Source organism: Schistocerca piceifrons, chromosome 4, assembly GCF_021461385.2.
Source record: "Schistocerca piceifrons isolate TAMUIC-IGC-003096 chromosome 4, iqSchPice1.1, whole genome shotgun sequence".
Taxonomy (NCBI): domain Eukaryota; kingdom Metazoa; phylum Arthropoda; class Insecta; order Orthoptera; family Acrididae; genus Schistocerca; species Schistocerca piceifrons.
The window spans coordinates 567,623,656-567,647,558 of NC_060141.1; the positions used below are offsets into that span (position 1 = coordinate 567,623,656).

Here is a 23,903-nt window from a genome sequence, read left to right on the forward strand (position 1 = left end):
ATACTTACATATATCTTGTCTTTGTAGTAACGAAGGCGAACATTGTGAAGCAGTGTTGCTGGATTTAAATACATTAACCCACCTATAGAAAAAGAACACAACATATATCTATCTGTCATCATAGAGAAATGGTTATTTGAAGAAAAATTTATACACAAACAAAAAGTTTGTGGCCTCATAATGCCAAGGTATTTGTACATTTGACTCAATAATGTAGTCACAGAAATAACATCACATATCCTCTCAACCTGTGAAGCTTCATTACATTTCATCCTCATATTCTGGGTGCTTAACTTTTTTTTGTCAGGTAGTACATTTAATAACTCGTATCAAGGCCAAGTGCAATTCAATACAACCATGGTACTACACAGATTATGAGACCAGTCAGATGACACTGTCCAGCCGAGATTAACAGAATTGGCTCCAAATAACCTCCAACCCTCAACTTGAGATTATTCACAGAGTTATTCCTGAGGTAGGTGATAAACCTCGCAGCACAATAGGTCACACGTAGTTTTTTTTTTTTTTTATTTTTTTTTTTTATTATTTTTTTTTTTTAGCAGAACAAATTATTTCCAATGCTCTGTTTATGAATAAAATGCATAAGTGATAAGTGTTTGTCATGGCACATAACACATCATAGCCATTTTGTAGACTGAAATTGTTCAGGGTATTAGTCTTAGCAGTTGCTGTTTTGATGGCTGAGTCTGGGTCCATCACGGATTCTAAACTGTTCAACTAGCCTACATACCAGAGATCACTAACACACACTTATGCAGTGGTACTCAACACTGAGGTAGCCAGATAGAATCTCGGTGGTCTAAGAAATTTTCGTTGCCAGTTCTTGATGAGGAAGGGGAAAAGTGACACGATGACATGCAGTTTATGATAATCAGATACTGTTCCACTGTTGTGGATTACATTCCAAACCATTACATACTGATGGTGTGTGAATTTGTTGACTGTGATTCATCTGCCAGATGAGGCCATTAAGCTCAGTGCCTCCTGGTGCTATTTGTGAGGAGCAGACTGTGTGTCAATACCATAGTTCATCCTCTCTAGTCCACTCATTGTCATCAAGAACAGAAATATGACACTAAAACTCCACATGCTCTCATCAGAATCACCTACATTGGACAGATACACCATTTGATCAAAAAGTTCGCAGTAGCTAAGGTGGCAGCTTGTACTGAGAAGCACAGAGTGAGGTAGCACACTGGACTCACATTCAGGGGAATAATGGTTCAAATCTGCATCTGACCAATCAGATTTAGATTTCCTTGAATTCCTTAAATGCTCCAAGCAAATACCAGGATGGTTCCTTTGAAAGGGCACAGCCAATTTCCTTCACCCTACTTGAAACTGTTGGAGTTTGTGCTTCAATCACCTCTAATGATCTCAATGTTGGCGTGATGGTAAACCCCTAATGTCCTTCATTTCTTCCTTGAACTAAAAAGTGCAAACAACAGGTGTGCAAGCAGGCAGCTTTAAGCACTGGACATGTAACCATTGTGTCAACATCATTGTGTCACAACTACAATATGGAGCAACATCTCTAAAACAAAAAGACATTATCTGGAATGTTCCAAAGAAGAAAAAAGTATGCACAAAGTTTTCCCGCACAGCCTGACTACCGAACAAAAACAAGGAAGTATGGACACCTGCTGAGACTTGACACAAATGCAGAATGCACACACTTTTGTGGAAGAAATCATCATAGGTGACAAGACTTCTTGTTATCAATATGAACCGACCACAAAAAAACAAAGTGCAGATATCTGCGTGAAGGTTCAACACATAACATTATGGACCTTATTGTACTGAATATTTACATGTTTTGTGAAAAGTTAATTCTTTTTTACTGATTCCACATCCGAGAGGGCTGGGATCTGTGGAAGGTAAATTAGTGTATTTATCTTTTTTATACATATTTATTGTGTATTCTTGTTTTCTGATATGTTCTACATCCTAGATGATCTCCTCACAACAGATCTCCTGGAATGAAAACTACATACAATCTAATCAAATGCTCAAGCCAATGTGACGCACAAGTTGAACAGCATCCCAAAGAAGGACTTTTCTGACACTTTCACATGGCTGTATGAATGTTCTCTGCATGGTACTCAAGTAGAACACATCAAGCATTAAAATCACTGTCTTACCATTTCTCTACTTTTTTAAAATCCCGTCTCAAAAATTTTTGGACTGACGGGGTATATTAACACTTGTGAAGGAAGAACAACCTCTTAGTTCACTTCCAACTAACAATGTCATACAGTTTTAATCTGTCAAGAAGTTTCAAAATAATTTACCGTGCATTGTAGAATTAATGATTTAGTCTAGTATGGATTTTATCTTTTTGTGAATTTACTGTCATCACTGACATGTTTTTGTGTTACAATAAAATGAGGGGCAATGGAAGAGATGTTCAGCCTTTATATGAGCTTCAGTTTTCAACCTGGAGACATCTCCATCTACATCCATACAAGGCAAACGTTTTTATAATATGTGGAAAAGAGTACATCTTCTATCACTACCATTCCACCTCTCCTCACCCTCTTTTCCCTGTTAAAGTCGTGAGTGAAAAATGTGGAAAAACAGCAATCAGTCAGCCTTCTCATGAACTCTATTTTTTCTCATTTTTATAATGATAACCAGTTCACAAGATGCAATCTACTGATCAAAAGTACCTGGACACCACTGTGTAATGTGGACTTGACCACTAAATGTCATGAGAAGTGGGCCTACCAGCATAAAAGGAGGCAAGCAGTATTGTGTCACTGTAGAGAAGCAATAACAGTAGTACAACGGGTTAGCCAGGGGGGCTTAGTGACTTCGAACGTGGGCTAGTCATTGGATGCAACCAGTTTAACAAATCCATAAGTGACATTTCAACCTTTCTAAAACCAACCACGACAACTGCAATCAGTCAGCCTTCTCATGAACTCTATTTTTTCTCATTTTTATAATGATAACCAGTTCACAAGATGCAATCTACTGATCAAAAGTACCTGGACACCACTGTGTAATGTGGACTTGACCACTAAATGTCATGAGAAGTGGGCCTACCAGCATAAAAGGAGGCAAGCAGTATTGTGTCACTGTAGAGAAGCAATAACAGTAGTACAACGGGTTAGCCAGGGGGGCTTAGTGACTTCGAACGTGGGCTAGTCATTGGATGCAACCAGTTTAACAAATCCATAAGTGACATTTCAACCTTTCTAAAACCAACCACGACAACTGCTAGTAATTTGATTATAAAATGGAAATGTGAATGTGAAGTTGAAACGTGAATGAAAAACCAGCAGCTAAACCAAGACCAGGAAAACCTTATATACTGACGGACAGCATTGAGAAGGGACACTGCAAATTATTACATGAAATTAGCAGGAGGAGAGTGTCAGTTCTGAAGTGCTACCAGTATTCCAGCCACCACAATGACTGTGCATATAGAGTTAAAAAGAAAGGGTACAATGATCTAGCAGCTACTTATAAGCCACACTTTTCTGTAGTCAGTGTTAATTCATGTAAAGACCAACACCATCAGACTGTGGGTGACTTGTAACAAGTGATGTAGAGCAATGAATCACTTCTGATGGAAGGCTCTGAGTTTGGCAAATGCCTGGAGAACATGATCTGCCATCATGTGTAGTGATTACAGTGAAGTACATACTGGTTAGTGTTGAGGGGTGGGAGTGTTATTCATTGGTAAGCTCTGGTCCCCTTATTGCACTTAATAAAACACTAAATGCAGAAGGATATGAATACATTTCACAGCGTTGTGTACTGCATACAATGGAGGAACGGTTCAGAGACTACGAGACTGTCTACACCAGCATGACAATGAACCTGTCATAAAGTAGCATATATGAGACAATGGTTTGTGTACAAAAATATTCTTGAAATTGACTGTTCTACCCAGAAACCTGAGCTGAACACAGTGTAATACCTTTGGGATGAGTTAGAACATCGACTTTATTCTAGACCCCCAGCATCCAACATCCCTACATTCTCTGGTTTCAGCTCTTGAGGAAGAATGGATTGCCATGCTTTCACAGGCATTCAGACACCTCACTGAAAGTGTCCACAGCAGATATGGAGCTGTTATAAAGGCTAAGGTTGGACACATTCCATGTTTATGTCCTGTAACAAGTGTCTGGATACTTTTTATCAGAAGGTATGGAAGATTAATATTAACCTGACTCTTCTTGGGACATTTGCTATCACAGTTTAAACGGTAAACCTCTCCTTGCAGCACAACACTAAACTAGTACTGTCTGAATTGGAGTATGAGCACCTCCATAATGGATGAATCACAGTTCCTGAAGATTCTTTTAATGGACCTCAGGGTATTATCTGTTTTTTTCTGAAACTAGTTGTATATGACCATTCGACTTTAGGATTCACGGGTCGATTAGTCCCAAATATTTCATAGTACATTATGTTTATTTACATTAAGGGTAGAATTTTGCGCAGAGCATAACTTAATCATAGCTAACACTTGGTTCAAGAATCATGAAAGAAGGTTGTATACATGGAAGAACCCTGGAGATACTAGAAAATATCAGATAGATTATATAATGGTAAAACAGAGATTTAGGAACCAGGTTTAAAATTGTAAGACATTTACAGGGGCAGATGTGGACTCTGACCACAATCTATTGGTTATGAACTGTAAATTAAAACTGAAGAAACTGCAAAAAGGTGGCAATTTAAGGAGATGGGATCTGGACAAAATGATTGAACCAGAGGTTGTACAGAGTTTCAGGGAGACGATAAGGGAACAATTGTCACAAATGGGAGAAAGAAATACAGTAGAAGAAGAATGGATAGCTTTGAGGGATGAAGTGGTGAAGGCAGCAGAGGATAAAGTAGGTAAAAAGACGAGGGCTAGTAGAAATCCTTGGGTGACAGAAGAATACTGAATTTAATTGATGACAGGAGAAAATATAAAAATGCAGTAAATGAAGCAGGCAAAAAGGAATACAAACGTCTCAAAAATGAGATCGACAGCAAGTGCAAAATGGCTAAGCAGGGATGGCTATAGGACAAATGTAAGGATGTAGAGGCTTACCTCACTAGGGGTAAGATAGATACTGCCTACAGGAAAATTAAAGAGACCTTTGGAGAAAAGAGAACCACTTGTATGAATATCAAGGGCTCAGATGGAAACCCAGTTCTAAGCAAAGAAGGGAAAGCAGGAAGGTGGAAGGAGTATATAGAGGGACTATACAAGGGCAATGTTCTTGAGGACAATATTATGGAAATGGAAGAGGATGTAGATGAAGATGAAATGGAAGATATGATACTGCGTGAAGAATTTGATAGAGCACTGAAAGACCTAATTCGAAACAAGGCCCTGGGAGTAGACAACATTCCATTAGAACTACTGACAGCCTTGGGAGAGCCAGTCCTGACAAAACTCTACCATCTGGTGAGCAAAATGTATGAGACAGGCGAAATACCCTCAGACTTCAAGAAGAATATAATAATTCCAATCCCAAAGAAAGCAGGCGTTGACAGATGTGAAAATTACCGAACTGTCAGTTTAATAAGTCATGGCTGCAAAATACTAATGCGAATTCTGTAGAGACAAATGGAAGAACTGGTAGAAGCTGACCTCGGGGAAGATCAGTTTGGATTCCATAGAAATATTGGAACACGTGAGGCAATACTGACCCTACGACTTATCTTAGAAGCTAGATTTAGAAAAGGCAAACCTACGTTTCTAGCATTTGTAGACTTGGAGAAAGCTTTTGTCAATGTTGACTGGAATAATCTCTTTCAAATTCTGAAGGTGGCAGGGGTAAAATACAGGGAGCAAAAGGCTATTTACAATTTGTACAGAAACCAGATGGCAGTTATAAGAGTAGAGGGACATGAAAGGGAAGCAGTGGTTGGGAAGGGAGTGAGACAGGGTTGTAGCCTCTCCCTGATGTTATTCAATCTGTATATTGAGCAAGCAGTAAAGGAAACAAAGGAAAAATTCGGAGTAGGTATTAAAATCCATGGAGAAGAAATAAAAACTTTAAGGTTCGCCGATGACATTGTAATTCTGTCAGAGACAGCAAAGGACTTGGAAGAGCAGTGTCTGGAAGGGAGGATATAAGATGAACATTAACAAAAGCAAAACGAGGATAATGGAATGTAGTCGAATTAAGTCGGGTGATGCTGAGGGAATTAGATTAGAAAATGAGACACTTAAAGTAGTAAAGGAGTTTTGCTATTTGGGGAGCAAAGTAACTGATGATGGTCGAAGTAGAGAGGATATAAAATGTAGACTGGCAATGGCAAGGAAAGCGTTTCTGAAGAAGAGAAATTTGTTAACATCGAGTATAGATTTAAATGTCAGGAAGTCGTTTCTGAAAGTATTTGTATGGAGTGTAGCCATGTATGGAAGTGAAACATGGATGATAAATAGTTTGAACAAGAAGAGAATAGAAGCCTTTGAAATGTGGTGCTACAGAGGAATGCTAAAGATTAGATGGATAGATCACATAACTAATGAGGAAGTATTGAATAGGATTGGGGAGAAGAGGAGTTTGTGGCACAACTTGGCAAGAAGAAGGGATCGGTTGGTAGGACATGTTCTGAGGCATCAAGAGATCACCAATTTAGTAATGGAGGGCAGCGTGGAGGGTAAAAATCGTAGAGGGAGACCAAGAGATGAATACACTAAACAGATTCAGAAGGATGTAGGCTGCAGTACGTATTGGGAGATGAAGAAGCTGGCACAGGATAGAGTAGCATGGAGAGCTGCATCAAACCAGTCTCAGGACTGAAGACCACAACAACAACAACAAGGGTGAAATGCAGGCCCCCACAGATCTTCCTGTACTTCACACCACAACTGGACTATGGTATGATCATGGCACTGTATTGATGTATCAAGAAACTGTGAGTATTCATTTGAACATGTTGGGACTGGAAATCAGGATGTGAAGATAATAGGTTTTCTTGGAATCCATGGCTGAGAAGTTTAGTAATTCATATCCATTTCTTTCATTTCTATGGGCTCAAACCACATGTCTATAAAGACAGTTTGAGGAAATACAGCCTTCACTTGTGTAGCATCTTCAGAAGGTGTAGACATGAGGAACAGTCAGTTTTGGACCTTGTATGGAACTTGTGCAGTGATTTCTTCAGGATGCTATAATGCTTGCAGGGCACTGCAACAGCCGTATCCAGCACAGCTTATCACTACCATATATCAGAAAGTATCAGTGTGTAGTTCATGCAGGACTTTTTGCCTGCCAGAGCTTTCATCTGACTTAATCCCCCTTCAATAGAACAATGTGAACACATGAAGAGTGGTACGCGTAACTTGAATAGCCATGACAGCTGATGACAACCAATGATGTGTCTCACAACATTACACAATCCTGACGTGTTTGACAACGCTGTATGCTCACTGCTGGGAATGGCATTAAAATCACATAATTAGGCTCAGGCCAGAGTAGTTGATGATGTGTTGTGCGCAGCTGACCATCACATTTGTGGCACCAGGAAGGGAAGCAGACAACGAGATTTCACTTACTGTGCATGTACTGTATAGTAGCAAGAGCACAAGATTAAATTTGTAGGTGATATGGCAGTACACAGGGTGCAAAATTTAGACACAGAGCTGCTACCTCTGGTAGCAACAACAGCTGGGCCTCTAGTACAATTAAGCTAGACTGACACATTCGGTAACATCACTCAATGCTGCTTCAACTCTGCTCCAAAGTTCATCACTCCTAGAGGCTGATGAGTGGTGGTGTCCCAGTCTCTCGGCAACTTATGACCAGATGTTTTCGATGGGCGGCTGATCTGGAAAATGTTCTGGCCAGGGCAATAGTCAAACACTATCTGCATCAAGGTAGGTCAGGACAATACAGGCAACATGTGATCTCATGTTATCTTATTGAAAGATAATGTCATGGAGAACATGAAGATATGTCACAGCCACCGGGCTCGACAGTCAGCACGGTAACGGGCGCTGTCCAAAGCACCAGCTGTGTAAACTGGTGGTAGTAGTGCTGTGAATCTAATGGCACCTCAAATCACTATGTCAGGCAAATGTCAATGCTGAATACAATTTGGAATCATTCATTGTTCTCAGAATCTCTACACACAGATACATCCATCATAATACTATATATGCAGAACAGGAACTCATCTGAAAATATGATGTGTTGCCTATCCTGGGTCCAGTGCTGTCGTTAGGTGCACAACTGCCTTCACACCTCTCTGTGCTGCTGTTTTAAAGGAAGTAGCAACAGTGATTTCTATGTTGACAGTCCTTGGGGCTCGACACATTGTTTATGTGGACATCTGTCTTACAGGAAAAAAGCCCATTTCGTGACGAGTTACATGACATGGCTGTTTGATCCTGCATGTGTAAATGAATGATACGTCTGTCCTCTTGGACACTAATTGCAAGGGCCACTGAGATCTTTCACGGCATTGAGTTGGCTGTTCTGAACACATCAATTCCACACTCACGCGGCAGCTGCTGGATCTTGACCATTGAGAGCAATCACATCATTGCAGCGTAAATTGCAGTCTGTATATACCACGATTGCGCCACTCTCTAATTCCAACAAGTCCGGTCTGATGTTTCTACTGCTTACTATACATGAGGCGTTACGCAATCTTTCCTTACACACAGAATGTGTATAACGTTATTTCTATCTCCTTTGTGCAGTTGTGCTGAAATGTTAAAAATTTGCACATCCAAGCAAGTAGTACAGTTCAAGCTCATTTCATGTTTGTTGCATACGGCCTTCACAGTGCAGCAGTTTTAACAACCAGCAGTGTGTATTTATTCTAACACACATTTAACAAACTATAATTTGCATATGGTTGTTGTTATTCATTCTTAGAACCTTACCTCATCAGCATAACTCAAAAGATGGGTTGAAAAAACACATTACTTAAATTAAAAAATATATATATATATTCATTGCATGTACAGCCTACAGTCCCTCAAAGTTTGTGGCTATGAGGTCGTGAAACATCCTTGTGGCACAAAAAACACAAACTGTGCTCTGTTGCACCTGGATATTTATTGGCTGCTGAAGTTCTTTTCATCCATAACACTTCCAGTTCTTTTCCCCTTCCTCTCTCAGGTGAATGATTTATTCATATGACTAATAACAGAAATAATGACAGGTTCTATTTAGTGTTTTGCAGTCTGGTGACACATCTATAGACTTGTGGATCATGAGTTTCATCACTTGGAAACAAAATCCAAGTTTATTGTATGATGTTCCAGACTTGTGATAAGATTCATGATTTCCTAGGTGATAGAACTCAATATATTAACCTTAACAGAACAAAATCAATGAATGTAAATTTAATTTTGGTAGTACTCCAAGGCAGTGATAATTACATTGTACCTGATTTACATCATTACCAATCTAGTGCAAAAAGTTACAAGCTCTGTGAAGCTATTCACTCACGCTATTGTCTTTAAGAATGTTAAACAACAGAAGACTGTAGTGAAACGCAGGAAGATCTGCAGAGGATCAGTGATTGGTGCTTATAAATAGGTTAAGACATCCAGTACTATCAGCTAAGCGAGGTTTACTGTAGCATGTTCCAAAAAGAAAAGGGCAACATATTATTTTCTTCCACATACATCTCAAGAAGTAACCACAATTAAAAAAAAGAAAATTTATGTCACATGAAGAGGTTTATCAATAGTTGCTGTTCCTACACACCATGCATGAATGAAACAAGGATGAGGAGAAATAGTTGTACTCTCCATCAGACATGGTAAGGTGGCTTGCACAGTATAATGTAGACATGGATGAAACTGAAATGACTGATGAAGACTGGGAGTGTTTATGTTGATAAGGGAGACAGCAGCCATTCCTCCAGATTTCCTTAGTACGCTGGGGTGCACTTTTTTGTAACTTCATTGAAAACATTTGATGCAGACATCAGTTGTAACGTGACACAGGTCTAAAGGATATTCTGTTTCAACCCTCTACCTCTGATTGTTGTCAGATGTTACAGTTAGAAGTGGATCCACTTTATGAGGTCACCAAGGGGTAATCTTCTTTACATATAATTGACACTCATAGGATGAAATGTGAATACGAGGTTTCACTATGTCTTTCATTATCGGATGCTTTTCCTGTGAGGTATAATGTGACCGTCACTCCAAGGAAGCAGTACAGCCACTGTGCGGAGATGTAGCGACCAGCAGGCAGGCATCAGCATACAGTCGAAATGCTTAAAAGGGCTGCAGGATGACCATGACCAAATGCCACCTGTTTGCAGCTACTGATCATCACTAGACCTGGGAATGAACAGTCTCCTGGAGTGAGTGAGACCCATCATCTGTATGACATAAACATTGTCAGCTTCTCAGATCTTAAAGCCGCTACTTCTCATCTGAGTAGTTTGTAGCTTGTCAACTGGCCTCATACGGGTCGGTAAACTCTGCCTCAGTCCTCCCACCAATGGAAAATCCCTGGCAGTTCTGGCTATTGGGCATGGGTCATCTGCATGGAGGTCAGCTCTGCTGATCAATTATCAAAGTGGACATAGTATATATGACACACATACAACAATCCCAAAATACTCTCTACAGTTCACATTTTAACTTCATGGATTTGTAATTTCTGATTACGTTTTGAGTAAATTGATCAGCATATTGAGAGTATAAAAACAGTTTTAAACTAAGCTGACATGTGGTGATAAATTAGTACACTGAGCTGATAAAAGTTATGGGATACCTCCTAATATCATGCCAAATCCCTTTTTGAACAGCGTAGTGCAGCAGTTTGACAGCCGCTGCAGAAAAATTGAGTCATGCTGCCTCTATAGCTGTCCATAATTGTCAAAGTGTTGCTGGTGCACGATTTTGTGCATGAACTGACCACCTATAAATGTTCGATAGGTAGCCAAATCACTCACTCGAATTGTCCAGAATGTTCTTCAAACTGATCACGAACAGTTGTGGATCTGTGACATGGCACATTGTCATGCATAAAGATTCCATTGTTGTTGCAGAACATGAAGTCCGTGAATGGCTGCAAATGGTCTCCAATAGCCAAACATAACCACTTCCAGCAAACGATTGGTTCAGCTGGACCAGAGGATCAAATCCATTCCATGTAAACACAGCCCACACCATTACATAGCCACCCCCAGTTTGCACAGTGCCTTGTTGACGACTTGGGTCCATTGCTTCATGGGGTCTGTGCCACACCGGAACCCTACCACCAGCTCTTTCCAACTGAAATTGAGACTTATCTGACCACACCAAGGTTTTCCAATCATCTAGGGTCCAATCAATATGGTCATGACCCGACGAGAGGTACTGCAGGCGATGTCGTGCTGTTAGCAAAGCTACCATATGTCTGCTGCCATAGCCCATTAATGCCACATTTTGCTGTACTATTCTAATGGATGCGTTCATCGGACATTCCACATTGATTTTTTGCAGTTCTTTCATGCAGTATTGCTTGTCTGTTAGCACTGATAACTCTATGTAAATGCCGCTACTCTCAGCTATTAAATGAATACCATCGGCTACTGCACTGTCAGTGGTGAGAGGTAATGCCTGAAATCTGGTATTTTCAGCATACTGTGTATCTAGGAAACTAAATTCCCTAATGATTTCCGAAATGGTATGTCCCATGCATCTAGCTCCAGCTGTCATTCCATGTTCAAAGTTTGTTAATTCCCATTGTGTGGCCATAATCACATTGGAAACATTTTCATATGAATCACATGAGCGAAAATGACAGCTCCGCCAATGCACTGTCCTTTTGTATCATGTTTACATGTTACTACTGCCATCTGTATACATACATATTGCTGTCCCATGACCTTTGTCACCTCAGTGTATAAATTTTTGTATCAGGGCTGGGTTACATATAAGTGTTTCAATCCCAAAAGCTAACTACTCTTATGTGAAGTGCAACTGCATTGCAGGATACAAATTCATATTCATTTATTTTTAATCTTTCATTCCCAGATTGTGAGAGCAGGGAGGGCTGCTGTAGCCCTTCATCTTTTTCAGTCAAATATTCCAACAGGTTGAGGGTGGGCCAGAGGCAATCCCGACTAGCAATATTTGGGAGCGGGTTTCCAGTTTTGACATTCACCTGATAACCAAGGAAAATCTCCCAAAATCTTTATTCAGATTGGAGAATCAGAAATTATTTACTCCCTATGGATGTTGAAGGATAGTGTTGTATGTAAGTAACGTAGCATGCGAGAGAGACAGTCGCAAATTGCATATTCACAAGGTACAAGTACAACTGAATAGGTCTGGATACTAATGCAGCTCATCAGAAGATATCATTGCCACTACTTGTCAAGGATGCAAATTTTGTACTCATTAGGAATTCACACAAACTACTACTTGTGAATCATGATATTAAACTTCCAGCAAATGGCAATGGTTGTAGGCAATTACTAATCAACTGACATCATGTAGCAACAATAGCAGCATAAAGCAGCATCAAAAAAATCATTAAGCATGTCCATATGCAATTTTTCTCAGAGACAAGCAGTATGTAATGCTTTTACAAGACAGTGGACAGGAGAGGTTAAGATTCATGCACTGCTGCACACCTCCCTTGTTGCATTCAGTTCAGGAGCCACTCTGAGCCATAACCAAGTGAGGTGACACAGTGGTTATAGCACTTGGTTCTCATTCACAGCCAGCCATCCACATTTATATTTTCCATAGTCTCTGAAATCAGATACTGGATTGTAAGGCGTACCCACGAGCAGATATCGACTCAGATAACAATATAGTAGTGATGAAGAGTAGGCTGAAGTTCAAGACATTAGTCAGGAAGAATCAATACGCAAAGAAGTGGGATACGGAAGTACTAAGGAATGACGAGATACGTTTTAAGTTCTCTAACGCTATAGATACAGCAATAAGGAATAGCGCAGTAGGCAGTACAGTTGAAGAGGAATGGACATCTCTAAAAAAGGCCATCACAGAAGTTGGGAAGGAAAACATAGGTACAAAGAAGGTAGCTGCGAAGAAACCATGGCTAACAGAAGAAATACTTCAGTTGATTGATGAGAGGAGGAAGTACAAACATGTTCTGGGAAAATCAGGAATACAGAAATACAAGTCGCTGAGGAATGAAATAAATAGAAAGTGCAGGGAAGCTAAGACGAAATGGCTGCAGGAAAAATGCGAAGACATCGAAAAAGATATGATTGTTGGAAGGACAGACTCAGCATACAGGAAAGTCAAAACAACCTTTGGTGACATTAAAAGCAACGGTGGTAACATGAAGAGTGCAACGGGAATTCCACTGTTAAATGCAGAGGAGAGAGCAGATAGGTGGAAAGAATACATTGAAAGCCTCTATGAGGGTGAAGATTTGTCTGATGTGATAGAAGAAGAAACAGCAGTCGATTTAGAAGAGATAGGGGATCCAGTATTAGAATCGGAATTTAAAAGAGCTTTGGAGGACTTACGATCAAATAAGGCAGAAGGGATAGATAACATTCCATAAGAATTTCTAAAATCATTGGGGGAAGTGGCAACAAAACGACTATTCACGTTGGTGTGTAGAATATATGAGTCTGGCGACATACCATCTGACTTTCGGAAAAGCATCATCCACACAATTCCGAAGACGGCAAGAGCTGACAAGTGCAAGAATTATCGCACAATCAGCTTAACAGCTCATGCATCGGAGCTGCTTACAAGAATAATATACAGAAGAATGGAAAAGAAAATTGAGAATGCGCTAGGTGACGATCAGTTTGGCTTTAGGAAAAGTAAAGGGACGAGAGAGGCAATTCTGATGTTACGGCTAATAATGGAAGCAAGGCTAAAGAAAAATCAAGACACTTTCATAGGATTTGTCGACCTAGAAAAAGCGTTCGACAATATAAAATGGTGCAAGCTATTCGAGATTCTGAAAAATGTAGGGGTAAGCTATAGGGAGAGACGGGTCATATACAATATGTACAACAACCAAGAGGGAATAATAAGAGTGGATGATCAAGAACTAAGTGCCCGTATTAAGAAGGGTGTAAGACAAGGCTGTAGCCTTTCGCCCCTACTCTTCAATCTGTACATCGATGAAGCAATGATGGAAATAAAAGAAAGGTTCAGGAGTGGAAATAAAACACAAGATGAAAGGATATCAATGATACGATTCGCTGATGACATTGCTATCCTGAGTGAAAGTGAAGAAGAATTAAATGATCCGCTGAACGGAATGAACAGTCTAATGAGCACACAGTATGGTTTGAGAGTAAATTGGAGAAAGACGTAGGTAATGAGAAGTAGTAGAAATGAGAACAGCGAGAAACGTAACATCAGGATTGATGGTCACGAAGTCAATGAAGTTAAGGAATTCTGCTACCTAGGCAGTAAAATAACCAATGACGGACGGAGCAAGGAGGACATCAAAAGCAGACTCGCTATGGCAAGAAAGGCATTTCTGGCCAAGAGAAGTCTACTAATATCAAATACCGGCCTTAATTTGAGGAAGAAATTTCTGAGGGTGTACGTCTGGAGTACAGCATTGTATGGTAGTGAAACATGGACTGTGGGAAAACCGGAACAGAAGAGAATCAAAGCATTTGAGATGTGGTGCTATAGACACATGTTGAAAATTAGGTGGACTGATAAGGTAAGGAATGAGGAGGTTCTACGCAGAATCGGAGAGGAAAGGAATATGTGGAAAACACTGATAAGGAGAAGGGACAGGATGATAGGACATCTGTTAAAACATGAGGGAATGACTTCCATGGTACTAGAGGGAGCTGTAGAGGGCAAAAACTGTAGAGGAAGACAGAGATTGGAATACATCAAGCAAATAATTGAGGATGTAGATTGCAAGTACTACTCTGAGATGAAGAGGTTAGCACAGCAAAGGAATTCATGGCGGGCCGCATCAAACCAGTCAGTAGACTGATGACCAAAAAAAAAAAAAAAAAAAGTCTCCTCAAGTTGATGAAGACCTTATCATTGATGGGATGTTAAATCTTAATCCTCCTTCCTTCAAAACTACAGACTTACAGAGGTGAGCCAAGCATCGCTGGCCATGCTGGAAGAGACTATTTGTCTTCCTCTGTTGGTAACCAAAAGGCAAATCAACTTCATATACTTGTAATGCAGAATGTATGCCTGGTCTATCAGGACTTATCATAATTGAACATTTGCAGTGTTAGATGCTTAGAAACTGTACTGTGCAACTATATGAGCTAAACAGCCATAGAAAATGTTACTATCTGGGCAATAATTATTTTTAATTACACAGAAATTATTTATCTTTATGTGCTCCTGAAACACTTTTCAAATTATTGAGTCTTTATTTTCTTTGTTAGTCTTGCAACTTACAGTAGATGAGATTTGTAAGCAGGCAACACTAGAAACAGAGCATGGAAATGTTGTTAACTTACAATTATCATCCACTTCTTTGCTGTCGTTGTCTTCTGCATAATGAATTCTGTCTAAGCTGCATGTCTGCTTGGAATGTTTGCCATCAAATGGTAACACTGTTGCTTGTCCACTGTAGCCAAGGTCAATGATCTGCCCCAGTATAAACCCCTCCACGGGGTCAGGAACCCACACTTTCTGCTTCTCCATGCTGTTCATTGCTTCACACCTACAAGCATAAGAATGACACACGTAAGTAACTGTTACATTTATCAAATGTGAGGAGGAAGACTTGACAGGCATCATTTATTTATTTATTTTGGCTTTAGGCAACAATGAGCAAACAGCAAGCAACAGTTAAAACTGCACAGAGTTAACATAAAACTTAGAGTTAAAGTAAACTGACAGAATAAGCTCAGCCTTGTGGATAGTACAATATACAAAACTAAGGAGATTACATTATGTAAGATACTATTCTTAGAATAGTTTCATATGGAGCAGCTTATTCAAGATTGTGTGGGTCTGTAGATACAAATGTAGCTTCTATATTAAAAAGTATACTAAGATGTGACAGTTTCTGCCCTTATGTACAATTATATGTTCTTAATTCAAAAAATTACTTGAACCAAGTGGACTTATAGTAAAAATTTCAAAACTGTGTAACAGCTTCTTTTAAGTATTCCGGTATCACATTGTATTCATTCACATCAAATCTGCAGAGTACGGATGTAACACACCTATGTAGGGAAAACTACTTGAAACCAGTTTGCTGCATAGTACTTGTTATGCTTTCTTTTACTTTGTGTGTGCCAGTATTATATGATTAAGATTGGCCACAACAGTATTATATGATTAAGATTGGCCACATCAGGTTGGTCCTAATCACAATTTTCAGAAAGTAAAATTCTTATTTGATGTGACTGTGCAGAGTAAACTCTGTGTCATTTTGCCTTGCTTCTTTGACGGTCCCAATATATCCAATATATATCTGTCAGTTTGCTTGAAGAAGTTTGGATTTTTCAATTTCTGCGAAACACTATGAGCGTTCACGAGTATCAATATGACAAAATATGTACATGAAATGTATTCGCAGTTGTGAAAATGGACAACTATCACCTGTATAATGGAATCATGACAACAAACATTTGTGCAGGCTGGGACTCGACCCTGGATTTCCCACTTATTGCGAGTGGTTTCTGAACAGGAAGCAAATTAAATAAAACATATTTATCTGTAAAAGCATCAAAACAATGTAAAGGCTTCCCTTCCACCAGACACAACACCCGAGCAAATGTGCAAAAATCTTTCTTAAGAAAGGCCTGGCCACATTGTCCCCAGTACCACTACCAGGTAGAAGCGCACAAAAGGAAGGCGGAAGTCAAGGAGGAGGGGACAGTAGAGTTGGGGGAAATCCCAGCTTGGTCTGGTATATTGCATAAAAGAAAGGGGCATGTGTCCATGCGCCTAACCCATCATGGGGTACGGTATAGAGGGAGGGAGTCTCAGACATCATCTGGTGCGGGAGGGAGGGGGGGGGGCAGTGCCGATCACATGTGATACCATCCAGCTGAGGGGAGATGATGTAAAGACCGTAGCAAATCATCGAGTAAAACTGAAGTGATATCAGGTGTTCCCCAGGGAAGCGTCCTGGGACCTCTGCTGTTCCTGATCTATATAAATGACCTGCGTGACAATCTAAGCAGTTCTCTTAGGTTGTTCGCAGATGATGCTGCAATTTACCTTCTAGTAAGGTCATCCGAAGACCAGTATCAGTTGCAAAGCGATTTAGAAAAAATTGCTGTATGGTGTGGCAGGTGGCAGTTGACGCTAAATAACGAAAAGTGTGAGGTGATCCACATGAGTTCCAAAAGAAATCCGTTGGAATTCGATTACTCGATAAATAGTACAATTCTCAAGGCTGTCAATTCAACTAAGTACCTGGGTGTTAAAATTACGAACAACTTCAGTTGGAAAGACCACATAGATAATATTGTGGGGAAGGCGAGCCAAAGGTTGCGCTTCCTTGGCAGGACACTTAGAAGATGCAACAAGTCCACTAAAGAGACAGCTTACACTACACTCGTTCGTCCTCTGTTAGAATATTGCTGCGCGGTGTGGGATCCTTACCAGGTGGGATTGACGGAGGACATCGAAAGGGTGCAAAAAAGGGAAGCTCGTTTTGTATTATCACGTAGTAGGGGAGAGAGTGTGGCAGATATGATACGCGAATTGGGATGGAAGTCATTAAAGCAAAGACGTTTTTCGTCGTGGCGAGATCTACTTACGAAATTTCAGTCACCAACTTTCTCTTCCGAATGCGAAAATATTTTGTTGAGACCAACTTACATAGGTAGGAATGATCATCAAAATAAAATAAGAGAAATCAGAGCTCGAACAGAAAGGTTTAGGTGTTCGTTTTTCCCGCGCGCTGTTCGGGAGTGGAATGGTAGAGAGATAGTATGATTGTGGTTCAACGAACCCTCTGCCAAGCACTTAAATGTGAATTGCAGAGTAGTCATGTAGATGTAGATGTAGATGAAGGTAGTTGGCAAAGAAGGTGCAGTAGTACGGTTAGTGCTCAATTTCTCTGTGGGAAGTTTGTAAGTACTGTCAAAAGTCAAGATAAAATGTATTGCCATCAGTATACAGGTAAGTGATCGTCCATCCCTTTGATCCAGTTTCCAGACGTCACTGGTGGTAGCACAAGTCAGGTGGTGGCCATCGTCATCCACTACGTGGCAAAGGGGTATGTCCAACAATCTGACTGCGTGACAATGTTGATTTGTGACGAATTTTCCACATGCGACGTGGTGCCATGTTATCCGGACATTGGAAGGAAGGAAAGGCTGGTGGATATGACACACAACCATGGTCCACTGCATTGATGGATGTTTGACGTTGTTGTGGGTTTGCCGTGAAGCAGTGGAAGTAGTGTGATATAGAAGTCTTTGGTTTGAGGAAGGCGCGTGCTCAATAAGTGAGTGTGAGAGTAACCGAAGTCAACAATGAAATCAGAAATGTGCACCACATGGGGCGTGATATGACCTATTGGTACCGCCGGGGATATGTACGTGAGCATAAGAATGTCCAGAAACCTTTGTGTAAGGGAGGCATCCCCTGCTTGTGCATGGAGGGCATGTACAAGGATGCCGCTCAAAGTCACACATTGGCAAGGCCAAGGAGTGTGAGCATCTTTTAACGGACCTTATAGGGTGTACCAGCCATTAGAAAGTATCCAAACGCAACCTGGAGACTGCGACCCATAGTTGATGGCAGTGGGAGTATCTGTGTGATGTGGACCATCTTCTACCCCACATATTGACTGAGGTATCCGACACGTTGTAAAGAATTGAGTCATCGGAGGAGATCATGTTGAACTGCCATGAGGATGAGTTAGAGAGCATGCGGAAAACAGATGGCAGTGAAGTGTCACGCAGTGAAGGTCAAAATGATACCATGGTTTCATAGGTTCTGTACCCACGAGAGGGGTGATAAGTCATTGTGTGAGAGGTCATGTCCAATGGGCATCGACGAGGATTTAGCCACATTCATGGTAATGCCCACTTAAGTTCCGTGCGTTGACATCACATCAACTATCATTAGGCTATATAGCATGACACAGCCAGACTCAAACTTCCGTATGTCATCAACCATATGTCTACAACCTGTACCAAAAAGAGGAAGAAGCACTTTCGAGAACAATTGACATCGGGAAAGTGGAAGCAAAATCAGACGACATAAAACAAATTGAAATTCTAATAGACAATTCGCGACTCAAGGAAGTAACAGAAGCGATAGAGAACTACTCTAAGACAAGCCGCTAATCCCAGGTACAAAAGAAGAGCAAAAAAATTGTTCAACACAGTGTCACAATCTAAGAAAAGGTACCTGAAAGCCTGCAACAACTAAAACGGCGTGCAGAAAACCTTACACTCCTCAGGTCTTACGCCGAAAAGCGAAATATATACGAGGATAATCCCAAAAGTAAGGTCTCCTATTTGTTTATAAGTACAGAACTCTGTTTGTGTTGTAGTTGGTCACACTGTTATGAAGAGTGCTTCACGCGCTGTGTGTAAACATGCGCACGCCGCGTTGAGGCGCGAAGTCTTGGCTTGGCAGCCGTTGAGAATGGAGCTCCCGTTGGATGTTAACGCCAAGTGCGAATTGTGCGCATTTATTCGGTTTTTGAACGCAAAGGGCACTGCGCCGATTGAAATCCATCGTCAATTGACGGAAGTGTATGGTGAGTTGTGCATGGATGTCAAAAATGTTCGTAAGCGGTGTAGAGAGCTTGCTGCTGGTCGGGCCGAAATTCACGACGAACAAAGGAGCGGGAGACCGTCAATTTCTGAGGAGACAGTGTTGAAGGTTGAGCAAAGAATGCGTGAAGATCGGCGGATCACCCTGGATCATCTCTGCACGTTGGTTCCCGAGGTTTCCCGAAGCACCGGTCACAGAATTTTAACGGAAACATTGAACTACCGGAAGGTGTGTGCAAGATGGGTACCACGCATGCTGCCTGAGGACCACATGTGGCAACGAGTTGATGCTTCCCCCGCGCATTTCTTCACCGCCTTGCAACCGAACAGGGCATCTTTCTGGACTCAATTGTCACAGATGACGAAACCTGGGCGTAACACTTTACACCTGAGACCAAGCAAAAATCACGCCAGTGGCGGCATCCTCCTTCGCCAAAGCCGTGGAAATTCAAACACAGTCTGCCGGTACTGTGAGACTCTGAAAAAACTCGAACGGGCAATTCAGAACCGGAGAAGAGGAATGTTGAGCAAGGGCGGACACATTCTCGATGACAACGCTCGCCCACACATCGCTAGGCAAACCGTTGCTCTCCTGTAACAGTTTCAGTGGAACATAATCATCCACACACCCTATAGACCTGACTTGGCGTCCAGTGACTATCACCTGTTCCCTAGGTTAAAAGAACATTTGGCCGGAAAGCGATTCAGCTCCGACGACGAGGTGAAAGAAGATGTTCATAACTTTCTGAACTGCATGGCGGCGAGCTGGTATGACATGGGCATACAAAAACTGCCACAGCGTCTACAAAAATGCATCGACAGAAATGTTACTTATAAAAAAAAATAGGAGACCTTACTTTTGCGATTACCCTCGTATAAGAATATCTTCTGTGTAAGAGAAGGAAAGAAACTAGTGAAGGAAGCCTCAAGAGATCCAAATGGTTCAAATGGCTCTGAGCACTATGGGACTCAACTGCCGAGGTCATTAGTCCCCTAGAACTTAGAACTAGTTAAACCTAACTAACCTAAGGACATCACAAACATCCATGCCCGAGGCAGGATTCGAACCTGCGACCGTAGCGGTCTTGCGGTTCCAGACTGCAGCGCCTTTAACCGCACGGCCACTTCGGCCGGCCAAGAGATCCATATATTGGGCTATGCCCCAGAAAACGAACTAAAACACATTACATCGATATGAAAATGTGGGAGACGCACTTCGATAACATATGAACAAGGAAGGACTAAAAGGGAGACCAGACGGCAGACAGGACACAATGCCACAACCAACTACGGAATGGGTCCCATTGGCCACAGAAGAGGTCAAATATGCCATTAACAGCACCAAGAACAAAAAAGCTGCACGCTCTGTGTAGTGGACTGGCCCGACAGCCAATCCACTATGACTGGTAGCCGAAAGGCACGCGTTTAAGCTCACGCAGACTGGCGTGAGGTCTGGAACAGGACAATGTCTTGAGAATTGCAAATAAAGTACGAAGATCTTGGAATACTTAACTTTAATCCATAATTGGAGAACATCGCTCTTGTTTATACACTCCTGGAAATTGAAATAAGAACACCGTGAATTCATTGTCCCAGGAAGGGGAAACTTTATTGACACATTCCTGGGGTCAGATACATCACATGATCACACTGACAGAACCACAGGCACATAGACACAGGCAACAGAGCATGCACAATGTCGGCACTAGTACAGTGTATATACACCTTTCGCAGCAATGCAGGCTGCTATTCTCCCATGGAGACGATCGTAGAGATGCTGGATGTAGTCCTGTGGAACGGCTTGCCATACCATTTCCACCTGGCGCCTCAGTTGGACCAGCGTTCGTGCTGGACGTGCAGACCGCGTGAGACGACGCTTCATCCAGTCCCAAACATGCTCAATAGGGGACAGATCCGGAGATCTTGCTGGCCAGGGTAGTTGACTTACACCTTCTAGAGCACGTTGGGTGGCACGGGATACATGCGGACGTGCATTGTCCTGTTGGAACAGCAAGTTCCCTTGCCGGTCTAGGAATGGTAGAACGATGGGTTCGATGACGGTTTGGATGTACCGTGCACTATTCAGTGTCCCCTCGACGATCACCAGTGGTGTACGGCCAGTGTAGGAGATCGCTCCCCACACCATCATGCCGGGTGTTGGCCCTGTGTGCCTCGGTCGTATGCAGTCCTGATTGTGGCGCTCACCTGCACGGCGCCAAACACGCATACGACCATCATTGGCACCAAGGCAGAAGCGACTCTCATCGCTGAAGACGACACGTCTCCATTCGTCCCTCCATTCACGCCTGTCACGACACCACTGGAGGCGGGCTGCACGATGTTGGGGCGTGAGCGGAAGACGGCCTAACGGTGTGCGGGACCGTAGCCCAGCTTCATGGAGACGGTTGCGAATGGTCCTCGCCGATACCCCAGGAGCAACAGTGTCCCTAATTTGCTGGGAAGTGGCGGTGCGGTCCCCTACGGCACTGCGTAGGATCCTACGGTCTTGGCGTGCATCCGTGCGTCGCTGCGGTCCGGTCCCAGGTCGACGGGCACGTGCACCTTCCGCCGACCACTGGCGACAACATCGATGTACTGTGGAGACCTCACGCCCCACGTGTTGAGCAATTCGGCGGTACGTCCACCCGGCCTCCCGCATGCCCACTATACGCCCTCGCTCAAAGTCCGTCAACTGCACATACGGTTCACGTCCACGCTGTCGCGGCATGCTACCAGTGTTAAAGACTGCGATGGAGCTCCGTATGCCACGGCAAACTGGTTGACACTGACGGCGGCGGTGCACAAATGCTGCGCAGCTAGCGCCATTCGACGGCCAACACCGCGGTTCCTGGTGTGTCCGCTGTGCCGTGCGTGTGATCATTGCTTGTACAGCCCTCTCGCAGTGTCCGGAGCAAGTATGGTGGGTCTGACACACCGGTGTCAATGTGTTCTTTTTTCCATTTCCAGGAGTGTATATAATGACAATCTCAATATAACTGGTAATGGCGCCTTGCTAGGTCGTAGCAAATGACGTAGCTGAAGGCTATGCTAACTATCGTCTCGGCAAATGAGAGCGTATTTGTCAGTGTAGCATCGCTAGCAAAGTCGTCTGTACAACTGGGGCGAGTGCTAGGACGTCTCTCTAGACCTGCCGTGTGGTGGCGCTCGGTCTGCAATCACTGACAGTGGCGACACGCGGGTCCGACGTATACTACCGGACCGCGGCCGATTTAAAGGCTACCACCTAGCAAGTGTGGTGTCTGGCGGTGACACCACACCCTGACAGACTTTATAGCGAACATTTAAAAGATACTGCCCAAATACTAAAGCCAATATGGACAAAACTCTGCAGTGAGTGCTAGAAACAGCCTCCATTCCAGAAGACGTAAGTGAAAACAACATATGGACACGAATCATAGGCACAATACTGTGATGGAACGAAATATGGATCTCGCATAACCTCTCCCTATCGGAGCCTATATTCCTATCAAACGGAGTCCTTCAGGGAGACCCACTGAGTCCTCTGTTATTTATCCTTGCAGCGGAAGAAACTGTGAGGTATCCCAAAGGGAGGGTGTAATCTCATATGCATATGCAGACGATATTGTAATAAGCGCAACGAACATTGCAAAGTTTCAAGAAGCAATAAACGATGTGGAAGACTGGTGTGTCGAACACAGCTTCGAAATAAATGTGGAAAAACAGAAATGATGGCACTCCGAAATGTAGGAAGAGCACCTGAATCAGCCGAGGTCTTCATACTGGAGAGAAAACTGAATATCGTACCAGACTTCAAGTGCCCAAGTGTGACAATACAAACAACCGCAAAATGTTTCGCGAAACATGTGACAGAGAAGGCAATGCAAGCAATAATGGCAATCCATGACATACAATATATTAGATCCCTCAGCCTACAGACAGCAATGGCACTATTCAGAACAAAAATCTTACCAATAGTGACGTATGGTATAGAAGTTATCGGACCACATCGTACAGTGAAAAACCTACCGACACTAGGAAGAGTAAAGGCGACCTATATAAAGAAAGCAATAGGAGTGTCCAAAACAACACGATCCAGAGTTATATACTGGCGGGAAACCCTTCCTCACTGAAGACTTACGGATAAGCCTGATGCTACCCAACATGAGCGCTTTGGAAAGTCTACTAAAAACACTGAAGGAAAAAAACCTCCAGAATTTTACAGCACAGGCGCCATAATTGACAAAACACGGACAAAGGAAAACTTCGAAATGAGACACGTGACCAACAGAATGGCAATC

At 42.2% G+C, this 23,903-nt stretch overlaps 1 protein-coding gene across 4 annotated transcripts in view; it reads right to left on the minus strand.

Moving 5' to 3' along the window:
- LOC124796453 (myosin heavy chain 95F) overlaps window positions 1-23,903 on the minus strand; it is a 395,608-nt gene that overhangs the window by 98,860 nt on the left and 272,845 nt on the right. For all 4 annotated transcript variants that reach the window (XM_047260674.1, XM_047260673.1, XM_047260671.1 and 1 more), the window contains exons 4-5: window positions 15,388-15,593; window positions 9-82 (exon numbers count right to left, since the gene is read on the minus strand). In XM_047260674.1, the coding sequence (XP_047116630.1) occupies window positions 9-82; window positions 15,388-15,583 (270 nt within the window). In that variant the 5' untranslated portion in view covers window positions 15,584-15,593. The remainder of the gene's footprint in view (window positions 1-8; window positions 83-15,387; window positions 15,594-23,903) is intronic.